The 23,315-nt window shown below is 39.2% G+C and overlaps 2 protein-coding genes across 2 annotated transcripts in view; one reads left to right on the top strand and one right to left on the bottom strand.

Annotated features, from left to right (window-relative positions):
* Window positions 1-23,315, top strand: part of LOC107044691 (protein snail) — a 63,764-nt gene that overhangs the window by 22,148 nt on the left and 18,301 nt on the right. The window lies entirely within an intron of this gene.
* On the bottom strand, window positions 13,089-21,754 carry LOC107044692 (protein escargot). The gene is made up of 2 exons (XM_015266663.1): window positions 21,436-21,754; window positions 13,089-14,285 (listed from the first exon to the last, which is right to left on the bottom strand). Exons 1-2 carry the CDS (start codon window positions 21,752-21,754, stop codon window positions 13,093-13,095), a joined length of 1,512 nt encoding a protein of 503 aa, XP_015122149.1. The 3' UTR covers window positions 13,089-13,092.

Below are 23,315 nucleotides of genomic sequence, written 5' to 3'. Positions count from 1 at the left end.
TGTTCCATCGCCCATGGGCCAAGTTATCAAAGTCCCAGCATAATCTGGCTGTATAATGTTTTCTCTGTCGATACACCAACACATGCAGTTCGATTACCATCGTTTGTGTTGACCACGGGGCTTCACAATTGAAAATTTTACAAATTAATGGATTGGTGGTACCGAATCTCCATTGAGAATAGATTAGTGGAATGAAAGAGGCTTCAGGTCCATGGCCGGTGCATTAGTAATGTGATGTAATGTCGATATCAGCCACAATAAATGATGACTCGCGGAAATTTGTGTACAATACTGGTGACAAATCAAAAACATGCGAATATTCGTGTGTGAGATTCGAAAAGCATATCAATGTGAATTATTCCCGATGATTAGAGTCATCATCATGACTTAAATCGTCGCAATTACGGTTTAATTTTGGTACTTCGGTGGATTTTAGATAGCATTATATTGCTCTTTGTATTGCATAATAATTTCAATTGCTTCAGTGATTGTTTTATACGTAAATGAGTCGTTTTTATGATTCTTTTCAATTTGTGTTCACACGGAAAAATCTAAACGTAAATTACGTTTGAGAAGGCGTCTTTTTGAAGCGCACTCTACGCTTCAAGTTGAAGTGTAATTTACAGTTTCGTTTCGTTTTCTTAAATTACGCTGATTTTTTCCGTGTTCTACGTTTCCTTATCCGCAATTAACGACGAAGAAAGAAAAAGTATTTTCAACGTAAAATACGATTGTTTTTAGTAAATTACGCCTAAGTAAAATGTACGATACGTTTCTATTAAAACGGTAATTTATGATTTCTTAACCGTGAAATAGGCTTAGGGATACGTAAAAAACGCTTGGTTTGGGCGCAATTAACTTTTTTATTTTTACTGCAAAAAGCGGCCAGACGTTATATTGGCGTTAAGCGTAAATTGTGTTTAGCAAATGTACTTTACGTTTAGATTTTTCTGTGCATTTGTGTTTTCGATGCTCGATGTTGTTTCCTTCGTTCCTCATGTGCATTTATCCTCACATAAAACTTACCAAAGATGAAGCTATTTTGCTATCTAATATCCTTCCATGAATGACTCCTGATGACAATTCGAAGCCATTCCAAGATGAATGATTCATACGAAAAAAAAAACAAGAACCACTCGAAAAAACTCTCCAAATGAAGTATTTCCAGCGATGACCTTCATCACCAAGACATTTTGTTTCCCCTCTAGCCATAAAAAATAAGGTTCTTACTTAAAAATTATTTCTGACATCTTTATAAGACGCGGGAGTCTCATAATTTCTGCCCCTCATAACTCCTCCCAAAAGAAAACACAGTTCCCATTGCGAGGGAAACGGTTTAGGTTGCTATATATCGAGTGGGAGTACGTGACTAGGTGTATAGATGATGCGCAGTACCACTCGCTTTAGCTGAAGACAACAAAAAAGTGCCACTTGATGCTGTGTATGACGCCTTTCAGCGACGAGATGAATCTCTGAGTTTTTTTTCTTCTCTAAGATTCAAGGGGAAGATTCGGAGCAACAGCTTTCCCGGGATTTCCTCTGTTGATTCTGCCGATGAAAATGGAGGGGAATAGTTAGGAGGAGCTAGTAGTTAGGGACGAGAATGAGAAAAAATAAAATTCAACCGCTTGGAATCGAGCATGTGCGAACAACTGACCTTAATTGTCCACGAAATCGATTCAACTCGGCCCAAATGCTCGCACTGCAATTTTCGCACGTACATTTCGCCCGGAGTCAGACGAAAAAGGGGATGATTAATGAGCAGCAATAAAAATAACATTGACACAATAAACAGCGAGACAGGTGGGATTAATACGTTTTTTTTTCTACGTTTCTATTTATTATGAAAATATAATACAAAACATCCTATGTCGTATTACATAGATAACAATGCTCAATTAACGTTTTTTTTTCCATTTTTGTTATAACATTACCATCCAACACTATTTAAAAGCATATGTCGGGTTGGGTAAGGTTGTTTTTGCATATTTTTGGTTATCATTATTCGTTTTTTCTTTCATTTTTTCTTTCAACAGTTCATTCCATCTGTCGTTTTTCCTCGTGTTTACATTCTCATTTCTGCACCTGACTTTAGGGACAGGCGATTATATTTGTAACGCTGGACTTTGGATAAATAAAATCGTAATTCTGAATACAAAAAAGAGGGGACTCTGGTTTACAACTGCTTCGTCTTCATCGTATGTCAATTAATTGATTTAATTTCTTCATTCATCATTCGTTTCGGTGCGTAATGTTCGGTTTTTTGCCTTCAACGAGTCAATTCAATGGAGTTTTGTATTAGCACTATTATTACAAATAATACAAACGTATGTAAATATTTGTTACAATAATATAATTATCTCCTTAGCGAGAATCAAGCTTAAGTTTAATAAATCTAGCGTCACTATCGTTTTTTCAGTATTTTTTTAAATTTCTTTTGTTTCACACCATGCTCTAACATCGGGAGTTTTTCTGATGCTCGTGGTAGACTGAAGAATTCTTAAAGTGTGGATCAATAACGAATTCACTCGTGGAATCATCGACAAATATTCAAGACTTTGTAAATGTTTGTAATAAAAATCTATTTCTTTTTTGTCATTTCGCGATTGTGCTGAACTCCACGAGCATCAGACGACATTTCCTGATGATTCTACATTATATCACTACCTCGCAAGCAAGCGATGTTCGATTAAATTTATTATTCAAATGTCCACGCCCGTTTTTCCGAACTCTCGAGCTCGGAATAAAGCCTTAAATACCGAATAATCATCGAAACATCGCGCTCACCTTAGGCATAATTAATGTAAATCTACGTAAATGCTAAATATATTTAGCACTACTGCTTATTAGAATAATGTAATGACGTCTTACATATCTTGTGTGTCACCTAAATCATTTCAATCGTTAATAATCCCTATTACCTTCGTCGCTCATTACCGTTTAATTATGGTATTTCCTTCATTTTTAGTAGCACTATATTGCTTTTTGTATTGCTTCGATGGCAGTACAGCCCTACTTAGTCATGCAAAGATATATTGAATTAATTTTTAATTGCTTCATCGTTTTTTTAGTCGAAAATGAGTCGCTTTCGTAATTCGCTTTAATTTTCAGCATTCATTAGACACTGTGCATTTACTCGATGCAATTTATGCATGTCAATTTTACGTTTTACTGTTCATTTCATACATGCACAGTACTTGCTTTTGTCCTCGTTACGCGTGGAGCAATCTCTACTTCGTTTATCATAATCCAACTAATTTTATTTGTTTTTTGTATTTTTATTAATTGTTTTAAATATTTGTTCTATATAATTCTCGGTAATAATGAGTTATCAACATAGTCTCTATAAATATAGTTAACCCTCGCGTTGCTCGACGCGCCATCAGCCGATGCTCAATGCTGTTCTCCCTCGTTTCTCATGCGTTTATTTATTTATTTTTCTTAAATAAAAGCTAGAAAATATGAGTATATTTTTTCGTATAATATTCTTGAAAACTATTGTATTCTTCTATTACTCAATTTGTTCAGCGGGCAATTGCATTGCGCCATTCGAACAAATGTCACACTCGGAGAAATTGTTCATTTGAATTGAATAAAACATTTTATGCGAAATTGAATTTGATTTTTATTCGCGTTTTTATTGACATGGAATAAGTTGTTTAGTTCATTCAGATACGGCGATTCCCCGAGTGCAATTTCGTTTTATTCGACATTTTAATGAGTCGCAGCGGGTTCTCTAGAGGCAATTTATGACTTTATGATTCATGATCGTGAGTATCTCGTATTTTAATTAATTGTAATCAATCGTAATGTGTGTGGTGAAATGCACGTGTTTTGGGGTGATTATTTATCGATTTGAATTGATTAAACTAGGGGTTTTGTCGGGCGGGGCTGTCTACACAGGGACTTTTCCCCTTGCGCCTACGTCTCTTATTGCTTTGAATACCCCGGCTGTCGTGGGACATCCTAACGGAACAATATCCTGTAAATATCAGTCGAGTTTCATTTTTTTTTTAAGGGGTATCACAATTTACGCATTTCCGCAATATCAATAATATCTATGTGCACATTAGGCTCACATTATTCGTTTTATCAACATCATTTAGGTTTATTTTTATATCACATCTGTCTAACGTCACTGCGCCCAATCACATGTATTTGGTTAAATTAATTTTTTTGTTTGTATTTTTGGAGTATTTGGTAGTGGTGATCACTCAAATTTTGTTCGCAATCAATGATAATTGTAATCACAAATGGAATTCGATGGTTGGGATCTTCATTAGTCAACGGCTTTTGATATTCTCTTTTTGCTCGTCTTTTTATTTAATTTGCTCTCGATTTACTCGCATTTTCGTGTCTGTGATGTTTTTCATGAGTTCGTTTTCGTTATTCTTTCGGGTTTATTATTTTAATTGATCTAATTGACACTGCCGTCACTTCAAACGTGAATTCAAGTACACTATTGGAGAATAATTTAGGTAATTGAAATATCAGGCACTTTATAAACATCTTTAACGCATTTACGAAATTATTCGTTGGTTTGGTGAATTCCTTGTTTTATCTTCGTTGCGTTGTCATGTTTTTTGGGGGGAAATTAGGGTATAGTGGGACACACTTAAGTAAAGCATAGAGGACGAAGAGGATGGAGGAGAGATTGCAGTCAAGTAGACAGAGGTTTTTTCTTTAGATTTAGATTAGAGTTGGAGGCAGAATCGTTTTATTCCGTTCATTATTGATAATTGCGAAGGTCATAGTTCGATCGTTCGTCTTCGCTTGTCGTTGAAGATCAGAGATCAGAGATTTGGGGGTTTTGCACTGTTAGAAAATTAACTTGTGAAATTTTGAGGAAAAAAACGTCTTGAAATTTTTAGTTTTTAGTAATTATAATTTTTACTAAAGTCATTGCATTTTTCACTTTCTCATCGAGTTCTGATGAAAATTCGTGAAAGGTCGCCGTGAACGATTGGTAGAATTTAGGGTATTAATCAATAGAAATGTAATTTTTACAATGAATTTGAACTTTCGCATTTGTCATTGAAATATCAGTGACCACTCACAATACAAAAAATTTAATTTTGCTGAATTTCAAGGTAAATAAGAAATACGATGAACGGTTTCACCAGAAATTGACGTAAATCCACAACATTTGACATCCACATGCACCTATTACTTGAATTTCTGAAAAATTTCTAACAGTGCAAGTGACATCTCGCAAGAGTCATTTAAAATTGCAGAATTGAGAAGAATTTGCTTCATCGCTGATCAACATTTAATCCCTCTAAAAGTAGTAATAGGTAATTTCCCGTAATATTGACTAATAATATTGACTATTCACTAATTGAATTTTTCACTTGCAGCACGAACGTGCGCTCTAACAGTTTCCATTAAAGTTGAGTTTAAATTTTCATTGGATCACCCGAATTTGAGCTCAGGAGGCTATTCCGACTAGGAAAATTGGGGGTACACGTAGTAAGGAGAGATCGTGAGCAGAATATTAGGATAATTCTCAACTTCGAAAAATTTGGTTAGCTGATTTTTCACTGTTCCACTCAAACCTCACAGTCATTATTAAAATATCGGCAAATAATTCTTCATTCGTCAGTCTCGATTCGTCAGCGAAATTTTCAACAGCTATACAAATTTGAGTCAGTCCTTTATCATTGACAATTTTTATTGAGTTTTTGAGAAACATTTAGATTTGGAAGCAGCTATTTTTTACACAAAAAACGATTAGGACGAAATAGATTTTGTTTGGACAAGTTTATCTCTCGCTCTGGTTGACTGAGGTGTCAAATAACGCGAATGTACTCAACATTTTTCCAGTTGAAATGACAGCCGAAATGTTGCATCGCGTTAACAATACTCCTGAGCTACAAATAATGTCACTCAGGTTATTCTAAAATTTATTGTTGTTTTGAAATGAAAAAACACGATATTTAATGGATTTAACTCACTTGGATGGTTAATACGAGCTTCAAAGAATTTTATTATGGACAGATCTTTGAATGTTTATTAATTTTTCAGATTAATAAATGGTTCGTTTTAAAACGGACCACAAGACAGAACATTCGTTTAAAAAATGAGAATTTCAGACAGAAAAAGGAGAATTCAAGTGAATTCAAACGGCTTCAAGTAGAAATAATATTAGAATTTCACAACTTGAGTGAATTTTTAATTAATTAAAATCCAAGAACAATCTCATCTTTTTTGTCATCAAATTATGCGAAAAACAATGGAATATATAATTTCAACGAGTAAAATTCCCTGAAATAGCAGTGTAAACGTCATTTATAAAGAATGTCTTATATCGTTTTTTGTGCATTTCAAATGAGACAAGAGAAACTACCCTTTGAATATATTTTTAATAAATGATGATAGTTTGAAACCGATATTTATTGAATATTGGCCCACTGGGGACCCAGCATCTCGCCAGCATTTAATATTAACCATTAAATTACCTCCGTTACTGTTAACTCGGCCTCGATTAACCTATCGTTATCATCAATCAGCCAGAGTTATTTTTTCCAAGTCCCTAAGGATCACTATATTTAAATTCTGTATTTACACATGCCATACCGTAAACCTCCTACTCAAGGAAAATCAATACCTCTAAATTTATATTAAAAATATTCGTAACAATGTGCGCGTCGTTTTAAAAAATTACGTTATTTATTCTTGTTGTAAAATCGCGGGGGCCATTGTCATTTTCGGTTATCAATCGTGAGAGCCGAAAAATTCAGTGTTTTACAACGATTTATCGAAGTGAGAGCAATGGTTTTAATCACACTACCACTGTTTCAGTGTCGCATCGGTGATAACGTCGCCCACTCTCGTGACTTGTTCATGTTTCTGTTTTAATCCACCCCCTCCCTCCCACCCGCTTTCCCTAGGACTCCCCCTGTGGTTTGGATTTTATGTTCCAGTGTTTATCAACGATGCCGGTGTGTTTTTGCAAGGGCAAAGAAAAATGGGATTGAACCAACACGTGAACCAGCAACTAAGCTCTTGAGAAAAAACGTACGGAGAGAAATTTCTGAGATAAAAAGTATTTTTGTTTGTATTAGCTTTGCAGAAATTCTTATCGAAAATCAGATACAAAATGTTATAAAATTCCTTGGAAATTATTATCACATTTTTGTTTCACTGAAATTTTAAGCAATTTCATAGAAACTGGAAATTTCGCTTCAATAATTCCATGAAAATTAATAGGAAGCAGGAAAATTTATGTGAACAGATTATTGAATTTTTAATTAATTGAGGACTCAAGTGGGTTGGAAAATTCTCGGTTTGCCGTGCTTCAAAAATTTGGAATTCCATTGAATTTTCTGTGAAATTTGAAATTTCTAAATTATATTCAATGCCGATCTCCTCAAAATTACTAATAATTCCTCCATGAATTTTCCACTTTTTCCCATCAATGTTGCATTTTTCATGTTGTCTATTTTTTTCATTTGTAATATGAGAATATTTTAGGCTAAAATAACCCAAAAATATCAAAGTTTCACTGGAATTAATCCATTTTCCAATAAAGTCCTGATGAGGACTCCTGAAATAGATTTTAGAAATGATTTTAAATAGAAATTTTTCTTCGTAACGTTTTTTTCTTCAGCAAAAAAACCGGCGAGTCGTTGAATTTTAATCGTGCGCATAAAAAGTATCAGCAGTTGGATCAGTTGCTCCCCCCCAAATAAAACCCGACAAATAAAACTGGATAAGCTGGAAGATGCAGGCATACAATACTTAAACCCCTTAATCGCAGCTTATTTTCGCTCTGTATGTTCAATTATTCATTGCAAAAGTTTTAATTGTGTTTCCACTTAAAGCTAGGACTGTTCTGAACACATTTGTTCTCTAAGTGTCGTGACTCATAAGCGCATTATTTCTTCCTTCGTTTTTTTTTCAATATAATATATCTCTTTTTCAGTATCGACGGAGTCTAAAATGTTACAGCGTTATTTTGGTACAATTTTTTTGTCTATCTCTCACGTTTATTTTTCATCAAGCATGAATGCTAAATAATGACAAATAGTGTTCCCTCAGTGAGCGACATCAGTCTGACGATTTTTCAGGTGACGAATTCGTAAATTCAGCGGGACGGTAATAAATCACTGGGGAAAATTTTTTGGTTGAAATTTCGAATGAGGGCTCCTCGAAATTCAAGGAATCCGTGAATTTCTGGATTTTTTTAAACACCTGTGGTAAATTGATCAGGAGCAATTAGAATTAGAGCGAAATTTTAATTCTGAGTGGAGTAAAATCAGACGAAATATTCTGTAGAGGCTATCAGTATTAAATTCTGTTCACAAAAATTCATTCCGCCATGAAATTATAAAGAAAATCCATTTTTTCCGAACAATTACACATTAATATTCATTTCTTCGTAAAAAATATTGATCTGTCCCTTGAAAATTCAGAGTAAATTTGGTATAGATCTGCTGTTTCCTCCAAAAATGAAGAATTTAATTCTTTGAGACTTTTAACATCCAATTTTGTTCAGAAAATTATTGACCCAGTCATAAAATTTCAAATTCCTCATACAATTCGATCGGAAGAGGTGGAATCTTTCAATTATTGCACCAACTGCACTATATTCTGGGAATAAAATAGGAGAAATGGGGTAAAACGGAGTACCTGCAGTCGCCAATGACTCGAGAACGTTTTTCTCATTTTTTTTTCTTTTGGAGGTATTTTTGTCTCATTTAAATCGTATCGTTTGGTCACTAGATATTCACCAGTGAAAATGACCTGTTTTACCCCACTTTTCCTTGGTTAATTCCCGGAGATGCAATTGTCATTCTTTAAAATAGAGCAGAATGTGCGCCATTCGACTGAAATCTCATAAAACCTCGCCGATATTCAAGTTATCATCGAATTTCAATCGAAGATTCCTTCATCCTCAATTTCAACCGAAATTTTTCAACAGTGCTGCGTGTTCGAATGGTGATGCGCTATTTTATAAGAACTCTCAAGGAGATTCCACGATGGACACACCGTAGGCCTGACGCAACGCGTGAAATTATCGAAATAATCGAAAAATAATTAAATGATTGATTCAACAAATTGCAGTCGTCGCGTTAATTCTGCGACGCACTCACTGTAGAATCTCCTTCATGTTCAATTTATCTTCACTACGTTTGAAAGTACCTTTAGTCAGAGAGACAAAGATCCGTTGAGAGATGCACAGCTCAAGAGATTAAAAGCGCGTGCAGCAAACATGTGAATTCTGCAGAATGCTTGAAATTTTGGAAAAATTCAACGATAAAGCGAATTATTACTCATCATTCATTAGCTTCTCACTTCGTTATATGTATACTCCTCGCAATGTAATTGTGCCTAGGATAATTTGAAACAGGAAATAAGAAATAGACGAGAGCGAAACAGGAAGTTGAGAGAATTCGAAGAAATATTTCTACTTAAATTGTTTTTGTTTTTTCAACAGGAAAATGTTCATCTCAAAAATTGGAATGTGAAAACATAGGGGAATTCAATCCATTCGAATGCGATAATATGCAATGTGGAAGCTTATCATAATTGAAATATACGAATCATCTACCGCTAAATACCCCGTATTAACAATAAATATTCCATCAAATTTAATTATTATTTTTTTCATCACTCATCTATATAATTTTTTTTTGTTTGTACACATACGTCTTTGAGCACCTCTAGTAACGTTGAACTTGCGATAACAGGGTTGAGCTTTTGTATATTATTAATGGTTTATTTTTCATTGTTAATTTTAATTATTCTCGGATTAGCCGATTTATCATCTACAAATTACACCGAAGAAGGACGAAAACCTGGATATGCTCTTCTTTCGTTAGTTCCTGTTATCGTTCCCGTGTATATGATAATAAAATAAAAGATTGTAACGCGAATTTTACTGGCTAATTGTCCTAGGGTCGTTGATCAAGAAATGAGGAAAATAAATGAAATAATAATCACTTGTTGTTCGATCGTTGTATCGAGTCGTTGTATTGGTACAATAATAAATCATTGAAATAAATACAATCAAATAAATTATTACATTAATCCATGGGGGCGGGGGGACTAGAAACCGTATACATAATCAGTCACAAAATGTCAATCTCAACAAATCAATTTGACTAGAAAATAAATTATAATGAATAAATATCGTTAAAAACTATAAAATGTATATTAAAATCGTCGAGTCAGTGGCAAATACTGCCATTGAATCATATTCAGTCCACTCTGGTTTCGGCCACTTGGCGCAAAAACAAAGTGGAAATTTCGTAATTATTTATTTTTTTTATTCCTCTAGTTTTGTTCGATAATGCTTCGCGTGTGTGGGAATTGGCTTCGATGCAATATCGCAGTTCTACAGGCAGGGGAAATGTTTGTTTATCACACGCATTTAATTATTCTATTTCACTTCGTCATTTCTCCCTTTAAACGGCAGAACTTAAGTGAAAATATTGCGTCTGCTAACTGGTCTACTGTACATGCAATGAGATTATTTGTCGTAACATTATAAAAGACTTGTTAGCATCTTTGTTAATTCATGGAGTATTCGTCATTTTATCTCTCAACTTAGTACCGAGGGCGTCGAAGCTTCAGCGATTAATAAATATTAAAGAGCATAGGCGCCGCTGCACGCATGTTCAGCAATTAATTGAGTGTTTTTATGGCATTTAAAACAGGAATTTTTGTAATTGTAAGTTACTGAATTAGTGGCGGACAAATTATTGTGTCAATCAGGTAAAAATCACGTTGTCAGACGTCAGTGTGACGCATAATTAACGCTTTGATGTGACGATTCTCGAAAGAACATTTCGCTTTACTTTGACCTTTTGTCGCGTAAATTTGTGAACATGTTTGCAGGGCGGTAATTGCGTTTACCCGAAGCATCTTAAAGATACATTAAACCTCACCGATAATATTGGATTTCGCATTAATTAAAATTCATTTCGATGTTGTTATGTGTGGGTGTGTTTTTTTTCTATTTAATCATAGAATTCGTTGTTTCGAAACATTGCTTTTGAGACCGTAACATCACGTGTCCTCATATAATACTATATTGGGACTCTTTCATTATTTTGTTCTCTATATAAAATATGCTCATAACAATATAACTCGATCGCAAAATCCGGAGTGGTTATCGTCATGTGAGTTGTTGCGTCAGCTCGCAACGTTTCAACGTCAATGAATGCAGTTTTTCGGAAGTGACTTTGTGAACGAAATACTCCACCATTAAATCGAATCATACCGAAATATTTCATTCACGGGGAAAACAAATTTCAGGGAAAACGTGAAAAAATATTAATTTCACACGCAGGTGATGACAAATAAATTGTTCCTCTTGGATTCTGAAAATTTTATCGAAAAGTCATTTTTACGTGTTCAAACGTAACTTTCCGACAACTTTTTTCTCCGTGAATAATCGATTACACGTTCTTAAAAATCAGTGTAATGTTACTGAAAATCAAAAATTTATTTCCCCTATGTTCATAAAAAAAACGGATTTCCTGAAATTTCTTTATTGCCCATAAAAAACGACATTTAATTACGCTCTTTGTTTCGGCACGTGTTCTCATTTTTCACTCCCCCCCTCGGGACAGCAAACACCCTGATAATGGTAATATACCACTGGGTTTAATGCGATTGTAATGACAGTGAATGCCTATTTACCAAACTAAAACCCAAAAGCCAAAGTAATACGAACGTAGTTTTGAGCTGCATGAAACTACTATAACCGCATGCATTAACTGAAATGTTGCGCGGCTGACGTGCCCCTTGGCCGATAGGCGGCATTGAAAGGAGACAGTGTGGGGGAGGGTCGTGGGGGGTGGGGAGGCGCATAATGTGGGAGAGTGCCGCCCCGGAAATACGAAGAAGTTGAAAAGAGGAGTATTAGTTTGAGTTTTTAGGGCTCTTCAAGGTGTCTTCAATGGGATATTTCGAGAAAAAGGATACAGTTATTAGTTTTAGAGTAGATTCGCGAAGTTTTGCGTCCTCGTTTACGCGCGTTATTCAATTCAGGCAGCTAAAAAGGTTTATTATAATCGCATTTATCGCCTCGCGCGTGACTAGAAACCTCATTTTCCCCTAATAGTAATATAAACTATTTTTGTATTAATTTTTTTGGTGAATTTTTTTTTTCGTTATTTTTTAGATTTTATAATATATACCTTTGTATATGTATAGAATATATTCGTGTATATATATAATTATGTATATACCTGGATAAAGGTATAAACAAAATCGACTAGAGTGACTAGAACTGTAGCGTTGTGAACGTCACCAATTAGACGTTTTACTCTCAAATTAATCCTCATTGTTTTTAATTTAATAATTACAATTTTTTTGTTGTTTTTCATTTTCATTGTTTTTGCTTGACTTAACAGTTACTGGACGTTTTTTTATGAATGTTAATCATTTTTGTTTTCTACTGGCACTTTTCTACTTAATCTACTTCGCAAATCTCCGTTCCCTCGTTATTCTATACATGGCGTGAATAACTGCCACATTTATATTTCATAATCGTCATCAGTCACAGCGTGGGCAGTCAATGGATTTCCCTCTTCCCCTCGGACGGAGTAAAACATAAAGTTGGAAAAATACTTGACTTTTTCCCCCTCAGTTTGAGCTCATTTTTCCGTTATTTGCCATCTCCCTCCCCCTCCCCCCCTCGAGCTATTCTGTTCTAATGCCCCCGAGGGGAATTGATCGACTACCAACGCTTTAACCGCACAGTCTTTCCGCGCGGACTCGAAGACGCTTAACGCTCCGCAAACTGGCACTTTACTACTTAATCTACTTCTCAAACCTCTTGAACAGAGCAGCCCCATCCTAGGTCTCATCGGTATGCTATTTTTTTTGTTATTACGAAGGTCTTCAGCGCCAGTAACACGTAATTCGTGCACTTGTTGCTAATCCAGTCGGCCCTGTTGCTGACCCGTTAAGACCGCGTGTGGCGCCACCAGTCATGGATCGAGAAACGGCTGTTCCTCTACCTAAATAAATCCAAATAAAAAAAACAAGGATCTATCGCAAAATAACTTTTACATTGGTATTTACTAGATGCTGTCGTTAGCTCTCAGACTCCGACAAATCATCGTCACCGGTGTGCTGCTACAATCCACGATTGAGTGGCGGTGAATGCTGGCCGTTAGTCGTCTGCTGCGGTGGTAGCTCATCGTCCCTGAGACACGCCGACTCAAGGTGTTTGTTCAGGTACGACTTGAGGGCAAATGTTTTGTGACACCTTGAGCACTCGTAGTTCTTGTCGGCGGAGTGTGTCTGCATGTGTGCCCGAAGATTAGAGCGATCGGCAAATGCTTTGCCACAGTGCGCACAGCCGTAGGGTTTTTCACCCGTATGACTGCGCAAATGGCCCTGCAGTAGCCATGGACGTGAGAACATTTTACCACAAACACCACAGCTGTGGGCCAATTTGTGGGTCAATACGTGCATCGCCAGGGCTGGCATACTCACGTATGCTTTACCACAGTGAATACACTTTTTGGCTGACTGCGAGTCTAGACTTCTGTGTGTCTGCTTGTGTCTCGATAGGTTTGATGATGTTGCGTATTGTTTGCCGCACTCGGTGCAGGTGAACTTTGGCCGGTCTGGTTGGGCAGCTTCTTTCTCGGGTACAGCGGCTGCTGTGCTTGAGCGTCGCTTTGATCTACCGTCGGATACGAAGAAGGCCTCGTAGGTGTAGGCGACGGTTTTGTTGCTGGCACCGTTGGAGTTGGTGGGATCGTCGGCGGATGTCTCCTCCAGGGCTCGGGGCTCAGGTGTGCTCACCTGGCGTTGAGCATTGTGGGTTGGTACTGGCACCAGGACTGAGACTGGTATTGGCGATTGCTGGACTGGTTGGGGGGTTGTTGGTACGGCTGGCTGAGCAGCTGGTGCTGGTGGCGGTGGCAGTGAGAGGGTGTGGATGAAGACGGAGTGCGTTGGGGCTGCTGGGGAGGCACTCAAGTCCAGGATTGCCTGCGCTGCTGATAACTCCTCCTCCGGGGAGCTGCGGATTATCTCGGTGCACGGCTGCAGGCTGTACGGCCGGTAGATGTCCTTCTTCTTTGGGGGCAGGGAGAGCGCTGTGCCGGTACTTGTGAAGCACATGGAGAGGCTCTTGTTGCGTGGCAGGTTCGTTGTGGGTTGCGGGGGGGACGGGGAGGTCAGGGGGACTATGTTCGGGTGGTGATCGTGCTGAGGTGGGGGGGATTCGGACACTGGTCTCGCTAGTTCGGCTGCTGAGCGCAGCGTTGCGTACTTCGGGGGCTCCTCGTGATTCAACCACGACTCGTGGGCGTAACCTGAAAGACAGAAGTTTCATTGGTTCAATCGTTCATTTTATTCGATCGTTTATATCGTAGTAGGGCCAAAGCGGCGTAAGTCGTGTGTATAAGCATAGCTTTTACGCCCCTTTGGCTTTACGGCGATGATATGTGCGGTAAAAATTACGGATGTGGAGCGCAAAGGCCGGTAGAGGTGGAGAACATTAAATTTGATGAGAGGGGGGAAGCATTGACATTAATTGTGAAAAATTAAGAAAATATGAAATGATATGAAAAGGTAGATTAACAGGAAGAATAGTAGTGGACAGTATGTTTAGGGAAACGTGGGTGGAAAATTTTGGATAAGAGAGATTGATAATTTGGGGGTGGAATGCACTGAACATTACTCTTGTAATTTTTAACAACGACAAAGTTACAGGAAATTAATGTACATTTCTTTATTGGCGGATCAGTTAATTTCTTGACTATTTAATGAATTCTCAATTTGCAGGTCCATATGACACTGGACAATATTGAAAATCGGGATAATTCAGGCAACAAGTTTTCTGAATTCTTAATCTATTGAAAAATTTTCTTTAATTTTCAAGACGAATAAAAAATTTGATGAATGATTTCAAGAAATTTCTGACACAGAAAAGACTAGGAAGAATTCTCCGGAAACAGCTTCATGCGGACTTGATTGAGTCGATCGCTGATGCGAGTAACGATATTAATCAGAGCGAAGGTTTCTCTCTTCGAATTGGGGATTCAGGAGATCCAGCAGCGACGAATTACTGTCGCCGGCAACATCAAGCTTGTACTTTTCAATGATCAGTAATCAGAAGAGTTTCAATGGTTATTTCGAGATGAATTGTTGCGATGGTGCTGGGTTTAATCGCAGAATTGGCGATATGGGGGGGTGAGGGGTGGGTGTGGGAAGCTTCAAAAGGTCTAGTGAGGCGTAACCGTAACTGAGGGATCGAACTCGACTGATCGAGTGGAAGAGAGATATATTCAGGATTAATGTGACAGTAGCCGGGGATCATCTGCATCATATAACACTGTGTGTTCTTGTGAAGGGCACGCGACTACACGATTTACGGTTTATGGCCTCGGGTTTTCAAATGCCAGGGGCTCAAGTTTTTCGGGGCGGATCTTTCTCACGGAGAAAAAATTCCGGTGTTTGTCATGGAAAATAGGGGTGGGGGTGCGAGAGGATACATGGAATTGAATTTGAAAACATCAACGACGCTTTGTCGAAGGGGGAACGAGAAGTTTGAAATTCTGAGATGTCCTCGAGATTCTCTCAAAGCGGATTCCACAGTCTGTACGGACGAGATTTTCCGTCTGACGAAAAGTTTTCGTCGTTCTATTTCACCAATGGCATTCTTACTCTCATACTTGGGCGATAGTGATGGGGTTTTTTTTGGGGCAAACCCTCTGCCCTCCAGTGCCAATTTGGAATTTCAACTCTCCTGCACAGAGGCATTCACGTACCCTTTTCTTGGAGCCCTATATAGGTCCTGCCACTGAGGAGTGTAATAAATCGCTCCGATCACCGGAATGGTACATTATTCATTCAGGACACGCCTCTGGTCCCGCAAGGATTTTCCCTCGAATAATGATCTTGAAACCTTCTCGAGATAGAGACGAGCTCGTGGAGGAATTCGGCGTTTAATGACGGGACAGAATACATGGAGAGAAATTTATATTAGAATTTCTGGCTGGGTTTTTTTATGGGTTAAATAACAGCGTGAGAATTTTTAAATGGTGGGAATTTGAAGTCACTTGGATCGAATTGACAGGTTGAATTTTCAAACTTTTTATTAACATTCAATATTGAAATCAATTGAATGTTGTACATGAATCGTGTACATGAATCTCGTCGTTGAAAATTCACAATTTGCTGAAAAAATCTATCGAAATTGGGAACTTCAGTTAAATTCCTTAACGAAAATGAGTAAAAATTAGGAAAATTCAGGAAAGGATATTCTTGAAACCTAAATTAATTGTCAAGTCTATCTTATTTCGACTCGAAACTTGTAAATTACTTTTTATTTTCAATTCAAACTTGAAATTTTGTGAACCTATTTCTCTTAAATTGAATTCAATAGCTCTTTATCGAAAAATACTCTTAAACTGTCCACAAAATGTCGAGTTATTCAACATTTTGCAATGAATCCAGCAGAAACGACAATATTTACTCTAAAAATTTCGTAAAAATATTGAAATTTTGACTATTGTGATAGAATTTTTTTCAATTAAGTGGGGAAAAAATTATTGGGTAAATTGACCCAAAGTGTTCAAAGAAAACTATCCGGATGGATTTTCACGGGGGAAAAATGAGTGATAAATACCCCCCGCGGTATAAATATTTGAATCATCGTGAATCAGTCCCCCCAGCGGCTACTGGAGAACAGTTCCATTTGCTGGGTCGTACGACAGCTGTTTCTGCCATGTGCCGCCATTATCGGCCTCTCTGCACATATACACATATACAAGGTACAAATGCAGCGACTGGGTAACCGGTGGTTGGGGGGTGAACACTGTTGTTATAAAAAATAATCACTGTATTATGCACGTAAATGAGGACGAAGAACCCACCCCTGTATGTATCTGTTGCATGAAAAATATTCGATGCAAAGGAGGAACGAAATATGGGTGAAATAATACGTGACGGCCTTGCATCTGTTCGTTTCAAACGACACTCGCTACCGCACTGTGAGGGATACGAGGAGCGTACACCAGCTCAAAACATTCACGTGATTGTTATCAAGATCGTGCCGTTTTGACGTTCGATCACAGGGTGCCACTTGGCTGGCTCTATCACAAATTTTTATTTATGAGGGAGGGAATGTCACTTTTATCAAATTCTGCACTGAAAGTTGGAGGAGATGGAAATTAATGGGGCAGTGAAAACAGTCAGGGGGTTATATATTTTGGTCTCAGTTTTTCGCGTCAATTGTTAACAATTTTGGACAATATTCTCGGTGCATAATGAGATTGAGAAAATTGAAAAAGGGAAATTTATAGTTCTAAATCCTTGTGGCGGCGCAGGATAAGGGGCAGCCAAGATTATTCTCGATGTTAGTTTACATACTGAAGAAAAATGGAAGGTGGAAACTTGAATTATGATTGAAATATGAAATTGCGTAATGCTTTTTTACTTTGGTCTGATTGAATCGAACTTTTCTGGACATTAAAAAAATTTTGAAAGAGTGATATTTCCACTGAAATGTCATCCAGTCTTGGCATTGAAGAATGACACTGAGAAAATTGAAGAGGGGAAATTTATAGCTCCAAATTTTTGTGGTGTCATAGGATATTGTTGGATGGGATTTTAACGTTGACAAGAGGGGAGCCAAGATTATTCTGGATATGAACGAGAAACGAGAAAACGAGAAATTGCACGGAAAAAAAATGGAAAATGTAAATTTCGTTTCAAACTTTTCAGTAAATGTTAGGGAGATTGAGAAAAATTGATTTGAATTACAATAGGAGCGCGAAATTTCAGGCCTTCTTTATCCAGATGGAATTCAATCTCACTTTTCCGGAAATTACCACTAAACTGTCCCCAAAATCCCCATTATTTAACCTCTGAATTCAATTCGAATTTATTTTCAAATCAAATCGTCCGTGAAATTTCTGCTCAGTCGCGAAAATTCAATGAGTTTGAGTATTTCCTATTATGCGATAATTAATATTTCAACGACAATCTGAATCTCCAATACACTGATAATTCAAAACAATAGTCTGCCGAATTCCCCAATTTTCAGTAATTCCCATACACGGAAAGAAATGTTCAGTAAAAATTACGGAACTCATAGTTCGCTCACCGCTTACTCAGAAAATCGACTCAGAAAATTCAAGTGACGGTATCGTAATTTTTCACAGGAGATTCAGGTAAAAATTACGGAACGCTCTGGAAAAATTCCGCGACAGTTCCGTAAAATTTCCTACAACCACATTCGCTCTGGAATTACGGAAAAGATACATAATTTTTATTGAATATTTCTCTCTGTGTACCCCCAACCCAACAGTTCGAATTTCCTCGAATATTCCAAGAACCAAATCGTCAATACTATCGACCGAAATTTCACCCAAATCACTCCTCAAAGATCTCAAGACTGCATTCAATAAAAAAATAAACCCAATAAAACCTCCAATGCCCAGAGAATGCAAATTAACGAGGAATGGTTCCTGCGAGCTCTCGTTTAAAATCCAATTTGTTACACGCCAAGGCGTTTTACACTTCCGCGGGTACAACACGTACATATTCTGCACATGTGTGGTGAAAAAAACAATGGGCGGGAGTTCGCCGGCGGGGGGGGTGGTATGGGGAACAATAAATCAGAAAATTGTGCTATCGATCTTCGACTCCGGCTTGGCCCAGCTATTATTGGCTTGAAATAAAAGGAAGTCAACAGATAGGACTCGCGGGGTTGTGGGGGGTGGCTGGCGGGTGGTTTGCGATGCCAATGGGGGTGCGAGAGGCAAGCGGAGGTTGTTAAAGAGGTAGGAGAGGGTCCCACTCTGTATCTAGACATTCATTTCATCAACAGGAGGGGAAAGGATCAATAACATCGAATGGACGCTCGGCTGCACGCCGCCGGGCTGTTGATATTTTCCACTGTTAACCCCTCGCCGGTCCCCCCTCACCCTCGGGTGTTTCGAGGAGGCCACTCTCTATTCACAATCCGCTTGATCCTCCCCAAAACCGATATTAAATCCATCCACTCGGTGATACGATTGTATTACTCTCACTGGCTAGGCCACAGAATCCGATCTCTTTGCTCACAGTGTCACATCCAATCTGATGATTCAATTGAGAATTTATTTTCAGTTTGAAACATCGACGTGTTTGTTATCGATTAATAATCGCTCGATTTCTTCTGTTTGGAATTGCAATGGCGAATTGATTTTTTTAGGTTGAAGAGCATCACGTACAGAACTGACCACTTGTTGAGTAAGTCTGCACTGTCTTTTCCGCGATAATCGATTTGTGCATGCAGAAAATAATGCGGGGTAAAATATGAATTGGGGATATTTGGAGATAAGGTCAATTCGGAATTTTTTTTTTCATTAGGAATTGAGATTAGGGTCTGAGGGAGGGATAAAAAACCTGGCACAAAGGTTACTTTTATCGCGTGGGAATAATAATAGCACTCTATATGCACGGGAGCATAAAGAATGAGGAGGAAAGAGAAAATTTAGGGGGGGGGGGAATGAAAGTTCAGGGTAGAATGCTTGGGTTATAGTGCAATCGGCCCGCGGGCGCTAAACTGGCAGTGCGCCGATCGGATCGAAGCGGAGGAGCCCCTACAAAGGAGGCATTACGTGGGTGAAAGGTGAGAAGAACCGACGCCGTGCTCCCCATCTTCATTTCTCTACCTGTTTTTTCAGTTTTTTATGCTCGTCCCCCGGAAAACCAATACAGAGAAGAAAAAGTTTTGATTTTCAGGGACATGTTGCTGAATTTCGGGAATGTATCCTCAATTGTGTGGCAGTCAGTGATTTTTTAATCAATTCTGGTGACAGGCATTAATTTTTAGGAATCTATCACTGAATTTCAGTTATTTTAGTCAATTACCAATAATTGGGGACAGATTCTTGAAAGTTAATGATATCACAGCAAAAACGATTGTCTGAATTTTAAACACCTTTTGCAGATATTTTTCAGGCAGTAAAAAACGGCGGAATAAAATGAAAACGTGTCTGATTTTCCCACGAAGCGGTGCCCCAACATCTTAATTTATGTTTGAAATTCAAGAAAATTTTCAATTTATTCAGACGTTCTTTAGTGTCTGAAAAATGTCTACAAAAGGTGTGTGAAATTCAGACATTCGTTTTTGCTGTGATATTCTGAAATTTGTTTTTTTCTCTTTAAGGAAATCACCACAAAAAAGCGTTTTAATTTTCAGGTTCACGTCACTGCCTTCGCGATTGCAATTCGACGACTGTTAAATCTTGAAATTTCGTGATATTATCTCTAATTTCCACTGACATTTAGATAGAAATCGCTGACTATTCTAGTCAGAGTCCCGTGTCCCAGTAATTCTTGACAGATTTCCACAAATCATTGGCATATTTCGGAGGATCAAAACTTTTTTCTCCGTGCAGCGGCTCAACAACAGCAATAACTGTTTGACGCACGCGTTTAATCCATCCGCCGAGTGATAAGCCGTCAGTCAAGTCCGTTGAAACTGCCAATCAATCTGACAGCAATTAACCCAGTGGAAAGTGACCAATAGTCATTTATTTTCATTAACACTCTTCCGACCCGAGAATCCCGGTGAGCTTTCCAAACCAAAAAAAAATTGTTTCCCGATCATTCGAGGCTCATTTATCCTCTTCGAGGCTGATGTGGACATCGGGGTGTGCCCACATCACTCCAATCTCCACTCAGAGGGGAATACAAAAAAAAACTTTTGACTGTCCTATCAATTCTCGGAATCTCATCAGCCCCTGCCTCCGTGGAAAATAAAAAAAAACATTCCGACTCGAGAGAGAATGAGAACTTATACGAACGTGGGTAATCCAATCCGACAATAAGATAACAAGGGGCATTAGAGACGTAGCTTGGCGACGTTTGGGGAGTTTCATCACGTCTCATGAGCATTTTGGATCGAGTCATTCTTCTCCCCCCTCCTCATTGTTGCGTATCACGCGTGTAAGTGGTTACACAATTTATCTTCCATGTACGTCTTGTTGAGGGTGGATCTTCCTCAAGGATGAGACGAATCACCACCCCTCATTCCGGACAGTTGAGACGCAGCGGGAAGGAGTGGGTGGATTGAGAGGGGTTGACTGCTGAAGATGAAAGAATGAATGTAGCTGAGGGAGACAGCAGTAACACACTGAAAGTCTGCGCAACACGCGGCCTCGCCCGGAGGGGAGTGGGCACAAGCGTCATCCGCAAAAAGTCGTTGAAACTGTTTCCGACAAAAAAAAAAGAGAGAAAAGGAGGAGAGAAAAATGGTAAAACAAACTTTATGAAACAAATCCGTGAAGTTATGAAAACTTTGCTACGTTGTTTTCACAAGAGGATTTAATACTTCTCCCCCCCCTGAATCCCTATTTTTCTATCGGAGAATCTGAACTTGGGGCGTGGCATAGATAAAAAATAAGTGGCGTGGGGAGATTGCAATGACGAAAAAAAGTAAATTTATGGAATTAATGGTGGCTTTACCGTGATAGTACAGTGCCCCTGAGGCATTGAGCGGTGGTGGACTAGGCGCGGTGGTGCCGGCAGTGGGGCTGTGTGGACCCCAGCATGTCTGCTGATTCGCCCTGTTGCCATCACTCGTGCTATCACCAACAACGTCAATCTCCTCCTCCTCGGTATCAACGATCATTCGTCTTCTATCGTGGACGGTGTCAATCATGTCGCTCCCTGTGTTCGTTATCTCGATGGTGTCCTTGGCATCAACATTGGTAGTGTCCTCGTCATCCTGCCTATCGGGCCACGGATAGGCCTTCCATTTTTTCGCCATCAAGCAGCGCGGCATTTTGAATAGCTCTCTGTTGCTCTCGTTCGTCGATTAATTCGCCAGAATTTCCGGGTGAAATCGGCCCTGACTCATCAGATTTTACTGCTGCTAATAAAAACTTCACTCGAACTCGCTCACTCCCAGCACAGTAATCATCACCAACACAATTTATTATTTGATTTTTCACCACCGACAACGCGACACCGACGGCGTCTCCGTCGGCTTCGTTTAACGCAAATTTTTAGCCTCCTCTGGTGGTGACTCGCACTAGCCGGCTTCGGTGGCGTAAGCGAGCCACTGTGCCTCGTCATTCGGCCCCTCAATGCACAGCTAACCAATTATCCTCCACAATCATCATCGCTGTCAATCCCCTCACCTCAGCGCCTCTCACTCAATCACTCGTTCACTTGTCGCGTTTAAGGTTTCAATTGATCCTCAAAAATAATCAATCAAAATTTCTCGCACCCCCGACGAAATGATCAATCAGTGATGTGTGATTTTTGATAATTAAATACCAAGTGACGATGAAGAGGACGTCGATGTCGTCGTTGTCGATGTCTCAGTGGTGTATTGAGTTATTCGTTCCCACTGGATGATGTTAACTCCACTGCTGTCTCTCACGGTGTATGGAACCGCACGATTCTTGCGGGCTTCGGGCTTTTCACTTCCCAATACCCTTACGGGGTGCAGCAGAGACTGTCAGGCGGTGGCAGAGTGAGTGCACCAACACACACGATTATTCAGGGATAACGCGGGGGGGGAGGGGGATTGCCTACAACAGGGGACGCGTTCAACCCTCCGCGCAGACGTTCCACTTCTTCCTTCTTCGTTGTGAATATCTCCCTCTCTCACCCCCTACTTCTCAAAACTACAATTCCCCTCGCGTCTCACCGCCCCTTTATTTCTCACACCACTTTTACTGCGGCTCACCCCGATTTTTCCAACCAGTAGAGTCCAGTTATTTACACTGTACACGAGGCCCTCGGAGATCATAATTAATGAAGGATTACGAGACTGTGAGGATTGGAGAAAATAATGTGGGGGAGTAGAACGGTTTTTATTTTTATTATTTCGTGATTTTTGAGACAATGAGGAGAACAATTGAGGCCGAAAGACATTTGGAGGTGCTCGGAGAATCGCTTGGGATGTGTGAGAGCTCTGCGAGAGTGGGGCCGAAGGGGTGAGGGGCGAGGGGGCCAGGCGGTGGCTCCGGGCACATGCGCACACGCCGACAATCGACCCGAGCTACTGCCGAGGCAACACCTGGTATTGCCCCACGTGCCACGCTAGGGTGGCACCACCCCTCTCAACGCCACGTATCGAATATCCCACTGGCCTTACTGCGTTCACCGTCTACTGACCCACGCCAACGCGACTCCTCTAAACCTTCTCCTTCCATTACACTGTCGTTTGCTCTCTGTCCTCCTCCCGCTGCAGTTATTCTTTTTTTCTCTCGTTGCTCAATCGAAGGGTGTATGTACGGCTGTCGCAGGGTAGACTGTTGAACACCTGGCCAAAACCTGGTCGATTTCACTGGCGTGGATGCCCTCTTGAAGCCCCGGTAGTTCCTTTTTAGGGG

Source organism: Diachasma alloeum, unplaced genomic scaffold, assembly GCF_001412515.2.
Source record: "Diachasma alloeum isolate Michigan unplaced genomic scaffold, Dall2.0 Dall_scaffold_00782, whole genome shotgun sequence".
NCBI classification, from domain to species: Eukaryota; Metazoa; Arthropoda; class Insecta; order Hymenoptera; family Braconidae; genus Diachasma; species Diachasma alloeum.
Note: the sequence above shows the minus strand (reverse complement) of the source record. Positions and strands in the feature narration are given on the sequence as shown.

Coding starts and splice junctions, on each gene's coding strand:
- LOC107044692 (XM_015266663.1), bottom strand. CDS start 21,754: ATGCCGCGCTGCTTGATGGCGAAAAAATGGAAGGCCTATCCGTGGCCC. Junction 14,286..21,435: donor AGGGGCACTGTACTATCACG/GTAAAGCCACCA, acceptor TCTGTCTTTCAG/GTTACGCCCACGAGTCGTGG.